The sequence below is a fragment of the Antechinus flavipes genome, chromosome 4 (assembly GCF_016432865.1).
Source record: "Antechinus flavipes isolate AdamAnt ecotype Samford, QLD, Australia chromosome 4, AdamAnt_v2, whole genome shotgun sequence".
Lineage (NCBI taxonomy): Eukaryota > Metazoa > Chordata > Mammalia > Dasyuromorphia > Dasyuridae > Antechinus > Antechinus flavipes.
The window spans coordinates 8,461,947-8,480,426 of record NC_067401.1 but is presented as its reverse complement, the minus strand read 5'-3'; the positions used below and the strand labels follow the sequence as shown (position 1 = coordinate 8,480,426).

Genomic DNA, 18,480 nt, shown 5'->3' with positions numbered 1-18,480 from the left:
CTGAGAGGCGGGGAGCCCCCTGCCCGCGGGTCACAGCAGGGAGGGACTGGTCGCCCGCACCCGGAGGAGCGGCTGCTGTGCCCTCAAGGCGCCCTGGCTCAGAGGGCATCAGTCAGCCGAGGAGGAAACTCCGGATCGCCAGGGCAGGGCAGGGAGGGCGGCGGGCCCAGACCACATGGACTCTTGCTGCCCCCGGGGCCGCTTGCCCACCAGGGCCCTGCCCTGACTCTTAGTCGGGTGCTCCCGGCGGGCCCGGGCAATGACGCGGGGCTGCCTTAGCTGCCCCTTGCAGGCGTCCCGGCCTTACAAAGCCCCGTCTGTCTCCCTGCCAGATAGCCATCCACACCCTGTGGAACATCCGCATCGTGGTGCTGGCCAAGTCGGAGCACGAGAACAGGATCAGCCACATCTGCACCAACAACGTGAAGACCGGGATCGCCAACGCTCTGGGTAAGGACGGGCGGGAAACAAAGCCCACTTTCAGCCTGTGGCCGCCGTTCCCATGGCCGCTGTTCCCCTGGCATCTGGATGGGTGCTTCCCCCCTCGCTTGGGAATCCCCTCAGGTTCCTGCAGGAATCGTCAGGGAGTGTGGAGGAGGAGAGCAAGGGCAAGGAGAGCCCTAGGGGGCTTCTGGGAGAAGGCGTTGGGACCCGGCCACGGGCAGGAACAAGGGATCAGCAGGGGGATGAGCTGAGAAAGTGGGATGCGGGGCTCCAGGCCCGGGGGAAGATCAGTCCTGCTGCGCTCTATCCCCAGCTCCTTTTCTGGGGCTCCACGTTCTAGGAGGGACCTTGCTGAGCTGGAGAATGGCCAGGGAAGGGCCAGGAGGGCGAAGGGGCCCATGGGCAGGTAGACAAGGAGCTGAGCCTCTCCTGGGAGAAGACAGGTGACATGATCAGCTGTTGCTACATCTGCAGCACGGTCAGATAGAAGGGGGCAGGGCTAGAGAGTGCCCAAGAGGCAGTGGGAGACAGCTTCCAAAAAGGGAATTCTGCCTTGGAATCGGGAGAGATTTCCCCCCAAAGCAGAATGGCTGCCAAGGGAGACAGCGGCTCCCTGCGCTTGTGGTCATCGAGTTGTAGTTTTTGAGGGACCTCAACGAGAGCCAGTGCGGTAGAATCCAAATCCAGCCCCAGATACTTCCTAGCTGAGTGATCCTAGGCAAGTCACTTCACCCTGTTTGCCTCAGTTTCCTCATCTCTAAAATGGGCTTGAGAAGAAAAATGGCAAATAATTCTAGTATCTCCACCAAGAAAATCCCAAACGGGAGCACAAAGAGTCACTCATGATCCAGCAACAGCACTCTCAGTGAGTTTTCTACCAACTGGAAAGGAACAAGTGCCATCAACATGCTTTAGATTTCACTACCTTAGGTCGAAGCTCCGGTCACCCCACCTTAGTTAGGGCTCTGGGAAGATGGTCACCCCTCAGTTTGTTCTGTAGATGAGAGGATCGAGGCTGTTCGATGGGAACTCCCTCGGATGCCCAGACTCAGCTCTCCCCCCTTCCCTTCCTCCTGTTCTCCAGCTTGTGACTGAGAGCTCTGGGCCCTGACAATCAGCCCTGGCCCCCTTACCTGGGCTCCCATCCTGCCTTATTCCTCTCCCCCAAACCCACAGCTCCGGGCTTTTCCTGGGTTATCCTCCGGAGTCGGGATGCCCCGGCCTTGTGGCGTCCTGCACGTCCCCCCGCGCTGCTGAGGGTCTTGATGCTGCCAGGCTTGCCCTCTGTTCCCCTCCCTTCCCCTCCTGCTTCTGTCATCATCCTGGTGTCCGGGACTCCTTTTGGATCCTCTGGGCCACAGCCGCCCAATCTGAGGCCTTCGTGACTCTTCCCGGCGAATCACAGCCATTGTCCCCCACCTTCTGCCACGGCCCCCACCCCCGAGAAAGGCGGGCTTCCTTCTTTGCCTTCCTTTTACCCTTCCCCCTCTTTCCCCACCCCAGCCGTCCTGCCTATGTCTCTGTTATCCCTCCTGCTTAGGGGAGACGGGTCTGCACCGGGCTAACTGCGTCCTGCTCCTTCTCTGTCCCCAGGTAATAAAGGAGCCGTGGGTGTGTCCTTCATGTTCAATGGAACCTCCTTGGGATTTGTCAACAGCCACTTAACTTCAGGAAGTGAAAAGAAACTTAGGTAAAAAGCGCCTCAGTTCCCTGTGTCCGCAGTTCCTGGTCAGCAGCTGCTGAGTCAGATGTCCCAGGGGGTGTCATCATGGGGGGCTCGGGCTTGGGCCTCCAGTGGAACAGATGGAAGGCAATGAAGCCTTTACTTTTTTTTTTCCCTTGAGGCAATTGGGGTTAAGTGACTTGCCCAGGGTCACACAGCCAGGAAGTGTTAAGTGTCTGAGACTGGATTTGAACTCAGGTCCTCCTAACTTCAGGGCTGGTGCTCTATCCACTGCACCCCCTGCTGCCCCAATGATGGTCTTTAAGAACAGATGTGGATGGCCCGTAGAATGGAAGGAATTGCTCTAGAAGTTAGTGACTCAGTTAATGCCTAAAGGAGGCCCCCAAAGGTCTTTGCCTCTAGAGAGAGCAAGATCACAGATAGCATCTCAGTTGAGACTCAGAACAATCCTGGGGGGGGGGGTTTGCTGGCTATACATTATCCCCATTTTACAGATAAGGAAACTGAGGCAGATAGGCTTAAGTGGTTTGCCCAGGGCCATGCAGCTGGTAAATGTCAGAAGCAGGACAGAGCCCCTGAAGGAGGGCTCAGGGGGCCGCCACCCAAACTGCTCTCTCCCCCCTCAGGCGGAATCAAAACTACATGAGCATTCTGCGCTTCCTGGCCCTGGGGGACAAGAAGCTGAGCCCCTTCAACATCACTCACCGCTTCACTCACCTCTTCTGGCTGGGAGACCTGAACTACAGACTGGATCTGCCGCCCTCGGTGAGGAAGCTCCTCCTGCCTCTGACCGGGAGCCATTCCCTTCCCAGTTAGCCAGCACCCCGTCTTCCTCAGAGCCCCCGGTGGGGCAGGGGCAGCCAGAGCCCCAAGAGGAGGCACAAACGAGAAAGCTGCCCACAGGGATGTTCCGCCTGGGGCTCCCACCGCGCCCGGGTTCCCGTCCGGGAGCCATTGGGACGCTGCCATTTCTGTGGCTCTTTGAGGTGGACAAAGCTCTCCTCCCATTTGTCCTCCCAAAAGCCCTGGGAGGCAGATGCTAGCACAGCTCCATTTTAAAGATGAAGCAAATAAAGGCTTTGCCAGGCTTCTACTCCAGTGAGGGCCCAGGCAAGTCTCAAAAATCTGGGCTGCTCTCTCTGTTGTCCCCTTGTTCCCTTAATGCCTCGGGGTCCCTGCCGACATGGAGGTTCTTCCAAGAGCCATGGTCATGGAGGGGGAGAGCCAGACCGACCCTCCAGCTTCTTGGTTTGGGGAAGGCCATCAGCACTGGGCTCTCCAAATGCTCTCATTCTATCCTCTGCCTGGGTGACCTTAGAGAAGTCACTTCTCCCTGCTCCTCAGTTTGGGGGCACCTCAGGGAAGCCTCACTCAGGGAAGCCCCACTCAGGGAAGCCCCACTCAGGGAAGCCCCACTCAGGGATGGCCCACTCGGGGATGCCCACATGGGGATGGCCCTCTCAGGATGGCCCACTCAGGGATGGCCTGGCCAGGCCACCAGCCCCTCATGATGCAGTATCCTCGTTCCCCCCAGGAAGCAGAGAACATCATCCAGAAGATCAAGCAGCAGCAGTTCCCAGAGCTGCTGCTTCATGACCAGCTCCTCATGGAGCGCAAAGAACAGAAGGTCTTCCTGCATTTTGGTAAGAGTTGATATTTCATGGCCGGAAGGAGGGGTGGGAATGGGAGACCAGCCATGGAGAGGGCCGGGAGGGGTGGGAGGGGGCCCGACTCTAACCAGGTTTTCTCCCTTTCAGAGGAGGAAGAGATCACCTTCGCTCCCACCTACCGCTTTGAAAGGAACAACCGAGAAAAGTACGCCTACACTAAGCAGAAAGCCACTGGGGTAGGTCCCCTTTCATCACCATTCTCCAGGAGCAGCCAAAACATTTGGGTTCAAAGGGCGCACTTTGCCTCTCCAGGCCTCTGCTTCTCCTTGGTTGAAAGCTGGGGAGGGGCTGGTCTCTGGGGTCTTTTCCAGCTCATTCTCGAAGTACATTACCCTGGAGAAGTCACTTAGGCTGAGCCTCAGTAAAAGAGTCCCCCTGCCCTAGATCCACACCCTCTGACCCAGTGTCCCCTAAGGAAGGGAAGAGTTCAGCTTCTTCCCAGTCACAGACCCAGGGCCGGGAGGGACCTTTTGAGGCCATCAAACCCAAACCCTTAAGGAATCTTAAAAGTCCACAGAGGTCAAATGGCAATGATCCAGAAGTATAGAGACGATGAGCTGGAAGAGTCCTCATTTTACAGATAGGGAAACTGAGGCCCAGAATAGCGAAGTGATTAAAAGGTCGTATAGTGTCAGAGATGGGATTTGAACTCGGGTCTTATGCCTCCAAGAGCCAGTGCTCTGGACTGGAGAGATAAAAAGGCTTTCTAGAGAAACTTGGGATGGTAAGGGCAGTGGATGTCATGGGGCGATGGAAGGGGGTTCACATGCAGTCTGTGGTGCACATGTTCTTCGTCTGCAAAATGAGGCAAGGGGAGGGGCACTGGATGCTCCCTGAGGTCATCGGCCCGGCTTCCAGTCCTGTGGCCCTACGAGAAACCAGATGCTCATGAATCGTCCCCACACTGGGGTCCCCTTAGATGAGAAGCCCGGTTGTCATTTGGTCGTGTCCAATTCTTAATGACGCCTTTTTGGGGGTTTCTTGGCAGAGACTGGGTGACTCGCCTCTTCCTTCTCCTGCTTATTTTACAGATGAGAAAACTGAGGCAAGCAGACTTAATTGACTTGTCCAGGGTCATGTAGCTAGTAAGTGTCTGAGGCCACATTTAACCCATGAATATGTCTTCCTGACACCAGGCCCAGCGCTCCAAACACTGTCTCACCAATAACAATGGCTTATACCACATTAATGTTCTCTTTTTCTAATGAAAAATGGGGAAAGGGTTCTTTTTTCCTTTTCTTTTCTTCTCTTTCTTCCTTCTCTCCATTTCCCTCCTTTCCTTCCTTCCTTTTTTCTCTCTCTCTCTTTTCTTTCTCTCTTTCTCTCTTTCTTTCTTTCTTTCTTTCTTTCTTTCTTTCTTTCTTTCTTTCTTTCTTTCTTTCTTTCTTTCTTTCTTTCTTTTCTTTCTTGGCAATTGAGTTTAAGTGGCTTGTCCCGCGTCTGAGTAGGTGTTGTGTCTGAAGTTGGATTAGAACTCAGATTCTCTTGACTCCAGGTTCAGCCATGGAGCCATCTGGTCACCCCAGAAAAGGATTCTTTAAAGAATGTTTCTTCTCTACCTTCTTGACAGATGAAATACAATTTACCATCTTGGTGTGATCGTGTGCTCTGGAAATCCTACCCCCTTGTGCATGTATTGTGTCAGTCCTACGGTGAGTAGACCCAGGGTGGAGCCAACATCCGTGAGCTCTTAGGTCGGTCCATTGCCAAAAATCATTAATAATATCCTCAGGGCCTCAGGCTACCCACATCAAATCAGGCAACAGGGTAACATGATAGTAACGACTATTGTCTCATTTGATGCTCACATCAGTTAACTGTTATTGTTATCACAATTTTACAGATGAGGAAACTGAGGCAGGCAGGCTAAATGACTTGCTTAAGGTTGCACGCTGAAATTCGATTTGAAATCATCTTCCTGGATCTAAGCTCAACACTATCCTCTGTGTCACCTTTCTTCCAGAAAGTTAACGAGCTAAAAAGTCATTAGTTTGGGATAAATAAAGGCAGTAGCTTGCTGAGACTATTACATTTTAGAGTTAGTGCTGAGCTGAGATCACTGAAGGAGTTCTTCCATGGGACTTTCCAATGGTAAAGAGTCATGAGTTCCCATCCAAAGCAGCTAAAGAAAGGAGAAGGGGAAGAAACTCTCTCTGGTTCAATGGCTCCAAGAAAAGGCTATAACAGTTGAGGTTTGGTTTTTTTTTTTTAAAGAAAAGCCAATTTATCACTGTAAAGTATAGCATCGTGACTCCTAGATCAATCAATTTCCATCCCTCTCTGACCCATCCTGGTGACTACCCAATCTCCCAGCCCTGAACGGCTCTCGGAGAGAAGTGTCAGAGGAATCACCATTCTGCAGCGGTTGAGGGAGTTTCCACACTGGAAGTTCTCCACATCAATGAAATTCTAAGGTGAATTAAGATGCAAATTGATTCCCATCAGCTGAATGGGGAAATAGACATCTTCTTATAAGAACTACGGATGCAAAAATAATATATATGAAGTATCTAAAAGACTTAAAATACATATTGGCCCTAAGGTTTAAAAACAGTAAAGGAAGGTATATTTATCTTTCTGAATCTTTGTTTTGAGAACAACAAAACTTATTTTAGATAGAAATCCAATATCTGGCAAGCAAGAAACTTAAGAGTTAGAATTTCTCACTAAATGTTTAATATTAAGCTCATTGAGAGTCACTTCTACTTTATCTGAGGATCATACCAGAGCTGAGTGACTTGGGAGGTACGTCCGCGTGCATGCGTAAGGCACTCATGGACCACGAGTTTCCTGATTAGATAAACATATCGCTTTGCCATTAATCTCTAATAATTTCATATTTGGTTCAGCTCATTGTTCTAGCTTATTGGGATCTTGTAAAAATCATTCATCATCCATGTTAGTTATTCCTGGAAACTTCGGTTCATCTGCCTTTTGATAAACACAAGCTACGCCTTTATCTCTTCAGTCAACAATCGTTCATTAATTATAGCTAGGTCTATGAAGTGGTCACATTATTCAGATTTTTATTACGTGGCCCCAAATGATATATTCTATATAAGGAGAACTTCAAATAGTGTGGGTTTGAATATACACAATCATCTTCTGGGGAGACTCATTCAGTCTCACACAAAGAAAATATCTATCAGAACCTAGCCAAGGACAGATCCCTAATTACTCCTTAATAGATCATCCTCCAGATTTTTATCAATCCATTCATTGCTATTTTTTGGGTGTGTTCCCGTAACCGGTTTTGAACCCACTTAACTACATTATTGCTAGCCCACATCTTTCCATCTTGTGTGTAAGAATATCCGGAGAGATCTTGTCTCTACTGAAATTCCAGTATATCATAGCTGCGGTTTTCCCAAATGGATCCACGGCAGAACATCCAGGCTGATAGCCTCCTTGATCCATTTTAACCCTGGGAGAGTCCAGCATTACCCCCAGGGTAAGTTCAGACCCAGGGGGCTTGATCCTCTCTGTAATTTCTAAGGAGCATCTATTTCATGTCTGGACTGATCCTTGGAGAACCAGAAGAAGGATTGGTGGATTGGTCGGGGAGAGAAGTGTCCAGAGAGACTTCATATTCCCCTAAGATAGACCTCTAGCTTTCCCCTGAGAGCCACACCCATGGTTCTGGGCAATGATGATAAGCCTCTCCGGCTCCATTTCTTCTATTTATTAAACTGTAAGAATCACCTTCAGCCTTCCAGGTTGGAAGACTAAGGAGCAAGGCTAGAGCGTGTAGTCCACGTGGGCTTTTTGTTTAAGATCCTGTGAGCTTCGAGGAAGATCTGGGGATGCCCGCCTTATTTGCTTTTGCTGAGAAGGCTGCCAGTTGGGTGGTTTCATTCTGCCCCAAAGATTAGGTACCCTGGGAATAGTATGAAAAGTCAATTAACAAAAGACTTGGACCACTAATGTGCTGTCCCTGGTCCTGAACACACACACACCTCTGCCACATTCACACGAATCTCATTTTTTCTCTTTTCCCTTTTTCAGGTACCACCAGTGACATCATGACGAGTGATCACAGTCCCGTCTTCGCCACATTTGAAGTAGGGGTCACCTCACAGTTTGTCTCCAAAAATGGTCAGTGAGTGGATACGTTTTTTCCTTTAGCACAAAGTCAAATGAATTTGAGGGAAATAATGATAAATTCTGTTTGTCTAGGACTTTAAGATTGGTAAAAATACAAACAAAAAACAACAAAAAAAATTGGTAAAAATGTGTTTCCCTCCTCTAAATGTGGGCAAGGAGTATCTGAATCTCTCTCTTCATTTAACAAATAAGGAAGAAGGGCAGAATCAGTGTGTCATTAGCCTGAATTAGAACTGGGCTCAGCCCAAAGTCTCTTGTGCTTCCAGGTCTCCTCCCACACAGATCAATTCCTTTTAATGAAGCCCCAGCCCTTCCGAGCTGGCCATTCCACAGAGGGCAGTGTTTGGGCTGGACACTGGAACTCCTGGGTTCCACCTGGATAAGCTGACTCCCACGTTCCTCCCTGTACCTGTTTGCTCACTAATAACTGATATTGCAGGGGCTCTGTGAATTACAAGCCCTTGAGTCATATAATTATAGATGTAGAACCAGATAGGATGCAAGAGCTCGTTCAGTCTGACTTCCTCATAAAGAACAGGAAACTGGGGCTTAGAGAGAGGCAGTAATTAGATGGCGCAGGTTCGAAGTGTCAGAATTTGGAATTTGAACCCAGAGCATCAGAACACAGACTTAAATGGAATGGACCATGGAGGTCCATTAGACCTTTAGAGGCTAACTGAATTCAGCCCCTGATTTTGCAGGCAAGGAAACTGAAACACACAGAAGGGGGGACTTGCCCAGGGTCACCCAACTAGTGGGTGCCTGAAACCATATTTGAACTGCTTTATCCACTGTGCCAGTCAGCTTCTGATGTGGCATTTTGTCAGATACTCCTGCATCAGGGAGATCTTCCCTGCTTCCTCGGTCTTTCTTTGTTTGAAATGGGAAGCCTCCCAGGACCAGAGGAGCATCCCAGCCCAGCAAGCAGCCTCTCGGGCCACCGTGATCTGGTCCCACTTTTAAGCCGTAACCCCTGTCCGACTCCTGCCACGCTGCCCCCGTGCCTCCTCTCCCTTGGTGCCTCTCGACACACTCTCCCCCAGAAACAGAACCGGCCGGAGCCGATCGCCGCGGCTCAGATGCCTCGTATGAGATGGGATCTGATTGTATGAAAATCCACCTTTTTTAAAATGTCGACCATTGCCTTATATCTCTATGTCTGAGTCACTTCTGAAAACAGTGTGCCTCCCTCTGAACTGAACCTTCCTTTGAAACAGAGAGACACAGTCAAGTAAATAAAACCCAGTGAAGCGATGATGGCTGAGAAGCCATCCATGGCTCTGCCCGAGTGGAGCCCTTCCTCTCTGGCACAAGGGAGAACCGATTAGGGTAGACTGTTGCCCTTTGGTCTTAGCTTCCCAAGCACATTGGCTGGCACACAGTAAGCACTTAATAAGTGCCTATTAATAGACTGAGCACTGATTTTTCCTTTCCTCACAGTTAAGCCACCTTTAAATGACATTCATTTATGATTATCGCTATTAATAATAATTATAATTATATCATACAAATGAGGTGCAGAGGAAGAACAGACACAGAAACATTCGAGGGTAAGAGGGCTCATAGTTCCGAAAATCTGCTCACATCGGGAATGGGTTAAATGGGCGACGTTGCATATATACCATGAAAGGTAGAGCGCCCTCCAAAGTCTATAACTAAATATATACATAAATCTATAACTAAATAAGGGGGGAGGGATGGGCGGACAGGGCCGCAAAGAGTGAGAGAAGATAAGGGAGGGATCCACAGATGGGGGGGGAGGTTAAGTAATAGCAAGGCAAGTTAGGAGCAGAATTAAAGCAAAGAGTCAGTAGGGATAGGAAACATGGGGGAGGGGATATATATGTGTATGTGTGTGTATATGTGTGTGTGTATATATACATATATATATATATTATGTGTAATATACATTACACACATATATATACATAAATATATCCTTTTTTAACCATAGCCTGCTTGGGGATGGGGTGGGGATAAAAGGGGGGAGAAGAAAAAAAGTAGAAGTGGTAAGCAGCAGAGAACAAAAGAACAGTTTACAAGGAAATAAAGAAAAGATGGACACTTATGAATACAATTTCTTCTACTAATACATATATATGTATGGCTATACCATTTATTTTCTTTTTGGTTCTATTGGTGCCATTTGGCATCAGTTCACACAAAATCTGAATCCCTCATAGCCATCAATTCTTTTTGTTGTTCTATCGGTCGGTCACGTCTGACTCTTTGTGACTCCGACTGGAATCTTCTTGGCAAAATATACTACAATGTTTTGCCATTTTTTCCCTCCAGCTCATTTTACAGATGAGGAAACTGAGGCAAACAGAATTAAGTGACTTACCCAGGGTCACCCAGCTAGGAAGTGTCTGAAGCCAGATTTAAACTCAAAAAAAGGAATCTTTGTGACTCCAAGCTCGATATTCTATCCACTGCATGCCATTTCTTACTGAATAATATATTTCCTTTTTTTTTTAATTTAATTTTATTTAATAATAACTTTGTATTGACAGAATCCATGCCAGGGTAATTTTTACAACATTTGAATAATATATTTCCTAACATTCACACAAGGATGGGGACTTGACGGGTCTTTTCATCTGTCTGTCTTTGGTTTCCCCATAGAATAAAGGGATGAGACTTTTTGATTTCTAGATCCTTTCCAGTCCTAAATTCTATGAAATTTAGCTCCGGCTACATAATGGAAATAAACCAATGGACCATGGCCTAGGGGTTAGACTGACTTCTTCGGGAGCCCGTGATGGCCTTCCCAAGGAGAACTAGGGATCCTCGAGGGCAGACGTTATTTTGGTTTTGTCTTTGTAGCTCTAGCATCCAGCACAGGACCTGGGACATAAAAGGCACCTGGCAAAAGCTTCTTTGGTTGAATTGAATTCTCCCCGATTCTAGGTCCTGGGAACGTGGACACCCAAGGGCAGATTGAGTTCCTGAAGTGCTACGCCACCTTAAAGACAAAGTCACAGACAAAATTCTACCTGGAGTTTCATTCCAGCTGCCTGGAAAGTAAGGACACGGTGACTTCCTGCAGATTTGGGCACAGGAATAGCACTCTCTCTCTTATGGCAACTAGAGAAGTAGGGGTCGGGGGAGCAGTTGCCGCAGAGATGGAGACTAACTAACAGCTACCTTTTTCTGCTGAGCTCGGGGGTGCTTTTATCCAGTTTTAAGTCCCTGTGGTTGCTAGGATCAGGGCTTAGGGTGAGAAGGTATCCTTCAATGCCCTCCCATTGAAGGGGCTTGTTCTTTGCGGAGGAAGAGGAGCCAGCTATTCATGACATAGTCTTTTCAGGCCCCTTCATCCCAAGAGTGAATGAATTTCATTATTTCTCAAGGCAGGGTCTATAACTCCTTAAGATAGGAGTTCTTTTTTTTTTTTTTCCCCTGAGGCAATTGGGGTTAAGTGACTTGCCCAGGATCACATAGCTGGGAGATTTGAACTCAGATCCTCCTGACTCGGGGCTGATACTCTATCCACTGCACCATCTAGCTGCCCCTAAGGTAGGGGTTCTTAACCTTCATGGGGAGTATCTGTGGATCTGAAGATATCTGATAACCACGTGACTGGTTTCTTTCATAACCTGATCTATTTTATTTTATGCATTTAAAAATTACTCTGAGGAGGTAGCAGCGTTCTGCTGAGAACAGCCCCAAAGACTTCGAACCCCTACCTTAAAGGTACTGGAGGAGAGGCCGGCATCCAGTTCTAGGTGGATTATGGGGGCCAGAGTAGTGAGATCCCAAACAGTATTGGGGGAGGGGGACCCGATCAACCTCTCTTTTCCTGGATGAATGAAGAAAACTGTTCCTTTTTTTTCTCCCTTTTCCAGGAGCGTGAGAACGCTTTTGGGTAGGAGCTAATCTTAAGCTGCAGACATACCTCGGAGTATCCCCATCTCCCTTTAGGTTTTAATGTTCGAAAGAAACATCCGTGTTGGGGAAACACCTTTAGTTGGGGCCTCTCTAGCTCTCCCCATCTAAAGCTGTTTCACAGGGAGAACAGGGCTGGGTGGCTTCCAGTTCTCTCAGTTGCGGGGGGAGGAATAGAGACAAAAGCCTCCCCCAGGAGAGAGAGAGTGTTCGGAGGTGCTAAGCTAAGGCTCTTCCCAAAGGGGATGTGAGTGCATGGTGGGGGGCGGTCTGCACATCTGTGCCAGCGAGAATGTCCCAGAATCTCCCCACTCAGGATCCCTCCTTGCTTCCCTTGGGCTTCAGCTAAAGGACCATCCCCTCCGGGGTCACCTCCCTGCTTCCAACCTGTGGCTCCAGAGTCCATGGCCCTGAGCCCACAGCCCCCGAGCCCACGGCCCCCAAGCCCATGGCCACCGAGCCCACGGCAATGTCAGAGAGAGTTCTAAAAACAACGTGGCTGCGCGTCCATGTGCGGGCGCGGGCACACTTTAATAAAGTATATAGACATTTGCATAGATTACTATGGAAACGGCATATTAGGAGGCTTAAATTAGAATTTCCAAAGGGTGCTATATTGAGTGGCTGTGGGAAGCGCTGGCTGTCATGTTCCTCAGATCTTGTCCGTGGATGTGCTGATTCCCCTCAGTGCCAGTTTTGGTGAGAGATGGGGGGCGGGGAGGAGGAAGGCTCAGTTTCCTAAAAATAGTCAGATGGTTGTTGAAGAGCTCCAAGTTCGATCTGCATCCTCTCAGGGCCAGGAAGGTGGCACTTGATCGGCCTGAGGCCGTCGGCTTCAGGTGCGCAGTCGTGGCCCTCCTCCAGGGAAAATGTACCTCGGTATGACACGGTGCCAGGTTCTGGCCTGGTCTGCAGGAGGAACTCACTCTCCTCTTCTCTCCCAGGTTTTGTGAAGAGCCAGGAGGGGGAGAATGAAGAAGGAACAGAAGGGGAGCTGGTGGTGAAGTTTGTCGACGACCTCCCCAAGGTGACTGGAGAAAGACCGTCAGGGAGGAGGGAAGTCTCATTAAATGGGATGGGATGGGCCCTGGATGGTGAGGTCCCCAAATTCTAGGGACTCTGTGAAGCCGTGCCCTTATTTATACCTTTAGCTCATGAGCTCACTGCAGGGATAGTGTCCTGATACATTAAAACATATGTAGGTAGATCCCCAATCTTACTGCTAAGGGCATTCCCTCTGATGATGCAGATTGCAGCCCATCTGCCCCTGGTTACCCTAAGTGACTTCCTATGAGCTCACTCAGCAGGCTAGGGCCCTTCTTTGCTTTATTCGGACATGGAGAGGAAGCAAACTCCCCCAAAGTTCTGCTCCGATGCCTCACTGCAGCCTAGGGCACCCCTGGGTGCTTCCAGGCTGTGTCAATGGAGCACAGACTCTGGAAAGCGCTATCATGATAAAAATGTTTTGAGTTCAGTCTCAGCCACACATGGTTTCTACTTCATGAGAACAGCTCGGCACAGTATAAAGTCTCAGCACCACCTGTGATGAGACCTTAGCCACCTGTGCATAAATTATCCATGACAATATTAGTAATAATAATAATAATAATAATCTGGTTCCCATATGCCACATTATAAATGCTTTACAAATATCTCATGTGATGCTCACAACCCTGGTTTTTTTTTTTTTACTATCCCAATTTTACAGCTGAGACAAACTGAGGAAAGTAGAGACTAAGTGTCTTGCCCAGTAACTAGTAAATGTCTAAAGCTGAATTTGAACTCAGTTCTTCTTGACTCCAAGTCCAGTGCTTTAGCTATGGTGCTCTTGCACCTACCTGCCTCTAGCCATGAAACAAAATATCCTAACAGATCAAAGAAATTCTAGAATCCTCAAGTTAAAAGGGCCCACAAGGAACTTCTAGTCTGACCCACACCACCTAGTAATCTCTTTTCCAACGGGTGCAAATAGTTGTCCATCATCTGCTTGGGTACTTCCAAGGGACAAGGAATTCATTCCCTACCTAACAAGACAGCCGTCTACCTTGGACAGCTCTGATTGTTATTAGCAAGTTGCTCCTTCACTCATCTTCACTTTGACAAACAGTTACTAAGAGTCTGCTACTTGTAGTTCGTTACATTACGTCCTTGGATTTTGTCTTTAGTACCTAGCACAGTACCTGGTACATAAAAGGCACTTGAGAAAAGTTTCTCTGGTTGGATTGAATTCTCCCCGATTGTCGGTCCCGGGTACATGGATTCCCAGGGACACTCAGGGATAAGGAGGATGTCATCCTGTCCTCAAGGGCCTCCGGTTCTGGCAGGAGGGATGGGTAATTAGGATACAAATTGAATTATGATGCATGTACAACAGGTGCTGTTGTGCATATGTTATTTGTGGAAGGTGTTAAGAAAGCAGATGAGGGAGAGGTTACCTCCATCTTGGAAAAAGAGGAAAAGTCGGAAAGGGGAGGTTTCATTTGAGATGGGCTTTGAAGAAATGTCCTTGTTTTGTACGGTCTGCTTTCCCTCTGCTCTAAGCTCTGGGAGGGAAGGGACTGCATCATCCTACTCATCTCTAAATCTATCCACCTACACACCCACCCTCAGAGACAAAGGGAAGGACAAAGAGAGGGGGGGAGATGGGGGGATGAGAGAGAGGGAAAGAGAGACAAAGAGTTAGAGAAGGGAAGGGGATGAGAGGGAGAGAGGGAGAAAAAGAGGGAGGAAGGGAGAGAGAAGGTTGTACAGAGCAGGTACTTAGGTAAATGCTGAATTTCTATACTCTGGCCCCAGATCCTGGAAGCACTGTGCAATTCACAAACCAAGGGAATTCTGGGAATTGTCTCTGCTTTCTAACAAGAACATTCTTTACACTTTCATACCTTTTTAAAATACCCCCCAAATGCCAAACCTGGCATCCCGTGCTATCCACTCAGCCACCATCGTCACAACCTTGGGCAGTTGAAAGTCACCTAAGTACAGGTGATTAGACAGCACCATAAGGAGTAGAGCCCTGGGCTTGAAATCAGCAAAATTCCGCTCCCTGAGCTCAAATCTGGCTTCAAATACTTAGTAGCAGTGTGACTCTGAACAAGTCCCTTCACCCTGTTGTCCTCAGGCTCCTCATCTGTAAAATGGGCTGGGGAAGGAAATGGCAAAGTCCACCACTTCATTATCTTTGCCAAAAAAATTTCAAATGGACTCACAAAGAGTTGGATATGACTGAAAGAATTGAACCACAACAAAAAGCCCTGGGGAGACTTTGAATTCCTCCTCTTCCACTTAAGACATTGCCTCAGTCAAGTCACCCCTCCCCTCTTGGCCTCTGTTTCCTCCTTTGTAAAACGTGGAGGTGTTGGACTGGGTCCTTTTGATCTCAAAATCCATGAACTGGACGGGGATTTCAATCACATGTTATGCAATGACTCATTTAATAGATGAAAATACTGAGACCCAATGAGGGAAGGGGATGTGTCAACCACAAAACTAGCTCACAAAAGAGGGGACACTTGAACCAAGCACTAGACCTTGCTGATTCACAAAGGAATGAGAGAGACAGAGAAGTCAGCTTGAGTCATGTTTGTGAGTTGCAAGGAAGAGGAAAATTTGATGTTTTTAAGAATAAAATGAAGGAGTTTGGGGGTGGGCAGTGAATGGAAAACATTTAGACTTAACGGTTACAAAACAAAATCAGTCCTCATTTCAAAGCAATTGCTAACGTCTTGAGGCCCCCAATCCCAGCCTGGAAGGATACTAGCAGACTTTGAATATTGGTCCGCTTTAGATTATTTTATCGGGAGAGAGATGGGGCTGCTTTAAGCCCTTGTGCCAATGTTGAGAGGTGGGCAAGTTTAAGAGGAGATACTCAGCCTCTCCTGTGCCTGAGAACTAAGCAGACAGGACTTCAAAGAGAGTCTTTGGGCCATCACTCCCAACCCTGGCAGAGGACAATGACAAGTCCTTTTAGCTATGGTCATCTTCCTTCCAAAAGAAAAGAGGCTCACCTAATTTGACCCGAGTGTGAATTAATTTAAAACAGATGTGGGGAAAAGGCAAGGAAATCTGAATTTCAAGTCTCAGCCCACGTTCCAGATGAGATGGACTGACTTAGAAGCTTGTTTCTTGATTGGGTGGGTTCCTGGAAAATTGAATACAAACTTAAATCCAGCCAGTGAGTCTCAATCCCAGATTTTCTGCGTTGGAAGGGCCCTCAGAGAGATTCCAGTAGAACCCTCACCTGACCAAGAATCCCTTCCACAGCTTACCTAACCGTCAGTTAATCAGCAAGGATTTATTAAACACTGTTCTATGCCAGACACAGTGCTAGATGATGAGGATATAAGATAATCAGTGGAACAGCCCCTCTCCTCAAGGAGACTCTACTCTAAAGGGGTTGCAGGGGAACATTAACATCAGTTGGAAAACCTTCACTGCTTTACTGGCTTAGCCAGCCCATACAGCACCTGGAAACAGAGATAACTTATGGACAAAATAATGTATCTTTCGGCAAAACCAGAACTTCTTGTTGTTCAGTTGTTTCCAATTCTTGGGGATCCCACTTGGAGTTTTCTGGGCAGTGATAAGGAGGCAGTTCGCCATCTCCTTCTCCAGCTCATTTTACAGATGAGAAAGCCCAAGCAAACAGGCTTCAGTGACTCACCCAGAATCACCGCTGAGGCACGATTTGAACTCAGGAAGTATTTGATCCCCTAGGGTGCCACGTAGCTGTCCTTCTAGCTCATGATACTGGTCATGGTGCTGATTTGAGGGTCTTTCTCTTCCAGGAAACCACCAGCCCCTACAGTTCCAGAGTTCATACCATGAAACCCTCTTCCAGGCCCCCTTCCTCTCCCTCCCCAACCATTTTTAGAGCGGGTGTGTCTCCTATTTGGGGACATTTCATCTGCCTCCTCTTCCCCTCAGGTGTATCTCAGTCTCCACCTGTGCCTATACACACATAACTGGTTTTCCCAAGATAAAAAAGCTTTTAGTTCAGCTCTTAAGAGACAATAAGCAACCGGAGGGCTTCCAACCTTTGGATCCTTGGATATTTAATAAAAAATAATTGATGATTGATTCCAGGCAAACTTTCAGAAACCCCAGATTTTTCCCTAGATGCACACGTAAACCCCTCAGCCTTACCTGCTCATCAGCCCCTCCCCAGATCCTTCCCCCCAAGGTATTTCCTGCACACTCAGGCCAGCGACGGACCGGGAGCTGGCTTTTGAACATGCTTGCTGAACAATCCCACCATATCCTTCTTCTGGTTATCCGGGTACCCATCGTTAGAAATTACTACCAAAAAGTCAGTGCTGTTCTTCCAACAGAACACCAGACCCCTTAGCAGAGCTTTGTATAGGAACGATGGGGTTCAGCCCCGAATATATTCATAGTAAACACATCAAAGGCCGTCACCTTGGTGATGTGGTCACTTCTCGGCCCACACTGATCACAAACCCTGCCACCTCTCCTGGGTAAGTGACCTTTACGAATTGTATTGGAAAAATACAATTCTTAGTGGTCAGCTCTGTGGCAAGTGAGTCTCTGCAGATGGGTCCCAAACATACATTAACCAAGAGGCCCACGCCAGGAACCTTTTCCCAAATGGCAGGGCTGGCCAGAGCTAGTGGTCTACAGAGTTAGCCTGGAGAACCTAAGATCTCCCCGACTCTGCCACGAGTCATCAGTGGGGGGAGGGTCCATTATGGGGGGAGATAGCAAAGATGTGGGAGATTTTCTAAAGAGGAAAACCTATGGGGAGCTTCCAGATACCCCAAAACTAGATTTATTAGCCACAGTCTTAAGAATTACTAAAACAGTAATTCTGACCCCAAGATCCTATACAGCCAGTGTGGTGCGGAATGGGGAATAAGGGAGTCCCCATCACTCATAAGAAATCACCTTCCTGCTCTGAGTCTCAGTTTTCTATTTAATTTGACTCATCAGCCATTTTTTCAATTATTTATTTTGAATCTTTGTTTTTAGAATTTTTTTTTGAGGCAATGGGGTTGTAACTTGCCCAGGGTCACACAGCTAGTAAGTATGTGAGACTGGATTTGAATTCAGGGCCAGCGCTCCACCACTGTGCAGTCTAGCTGCCTCAGAATCTTTATTTTTTTTTTACATTTTAAGTTCCAAATTCTCTCCTTCCTTCTACCCCATCACTCACTCTTTGAGAAGGCAAACAATGTGCCAACAATTATCCATGTGAAGACATACTCACAAAAGTTTTTATTTTTTTATTTTATTAAGTGCCTGCCATGGGCCAGGTGCTGTGCTAAGAACCCCAGGTACAAAGATAAAAAGAAATAGTCCCTCCTGTCAGGGAGTATCCATTCTTTTGGGGAAAACAACATTTAATATGTAAATAAATGCCAAACAAGTTCCAGGTAGCGTCTGAGAGGAAAGCCATGGACCTGACGTAGAGAATGGCTTGTTAACAATAGAACTGGCAATCCAGAGGGCACAATGGGGAAGAGAGAAACTACAGGGATAACACTTGGAACCAGGAAGCTCTAGAGGAGCCAACTCAAAACTGCTGAAAAGCCAGTTGTTAAATTTTCAGTTGAGCATTTATATTTTAGAAATCAGCAAACATTGCAAATCAGGTCTTGGTTTACTGTTTTATTGATTAGCGATACTCGAGGAAGTGCTAATAATTCAGATTGACTGTAAAATGTGTGTCTG

General features: G+C 47.8%; 1 protein-coding gene across 6 annotated transcripts in view; it reads left to right on the top strand.

Annotated features, from left to right (window-relative positions):
* The window catches only part of INPP5D (inositol polyphosphate-5-phosphatase D), a 123,436-nt gene that overhangs the window by 89,917 nt on the left and 15,039 nt on the right, over positions 1–18,480 (top strand). For all 6 annotated transcript variants that reach the window (XM_051999281.1, XM_051999279.1, XM_051999276.1 and 3 more), the window contains exons 15-23: positions 333–450; positions 2,038–2,134; positions 2,755–2,893; positions 3,663–3,771; positions 3,886–3,974; positions 5,369–5,450; positions 7,804–7,893; positions 10,813–10,926; positions 12,735–12,817. In XM_051999281.1, the coding sequence (XP_051855241.1) occupies positions 333–450; positions 2,038–2,134; positions 2,755–2,893; positions 3,663–3,771; positions 3,886–3,974; positions 5,369–5,450; positions 7,804–7,893; positions 10,813–10,926; positions 12,735–12,817 (921 nt within the window). The remainder of the gene's footprint in view (positions 1–332; positions 451–2,037; positions 2,135–2,754; positions 2,894–3,662; positions 3,772–3,885; positions 3,975–5,368; positions 5,451–7,803; positions 7,894–10,812; positions 10,927–12,734; positions 12,818–18,480) is intronic.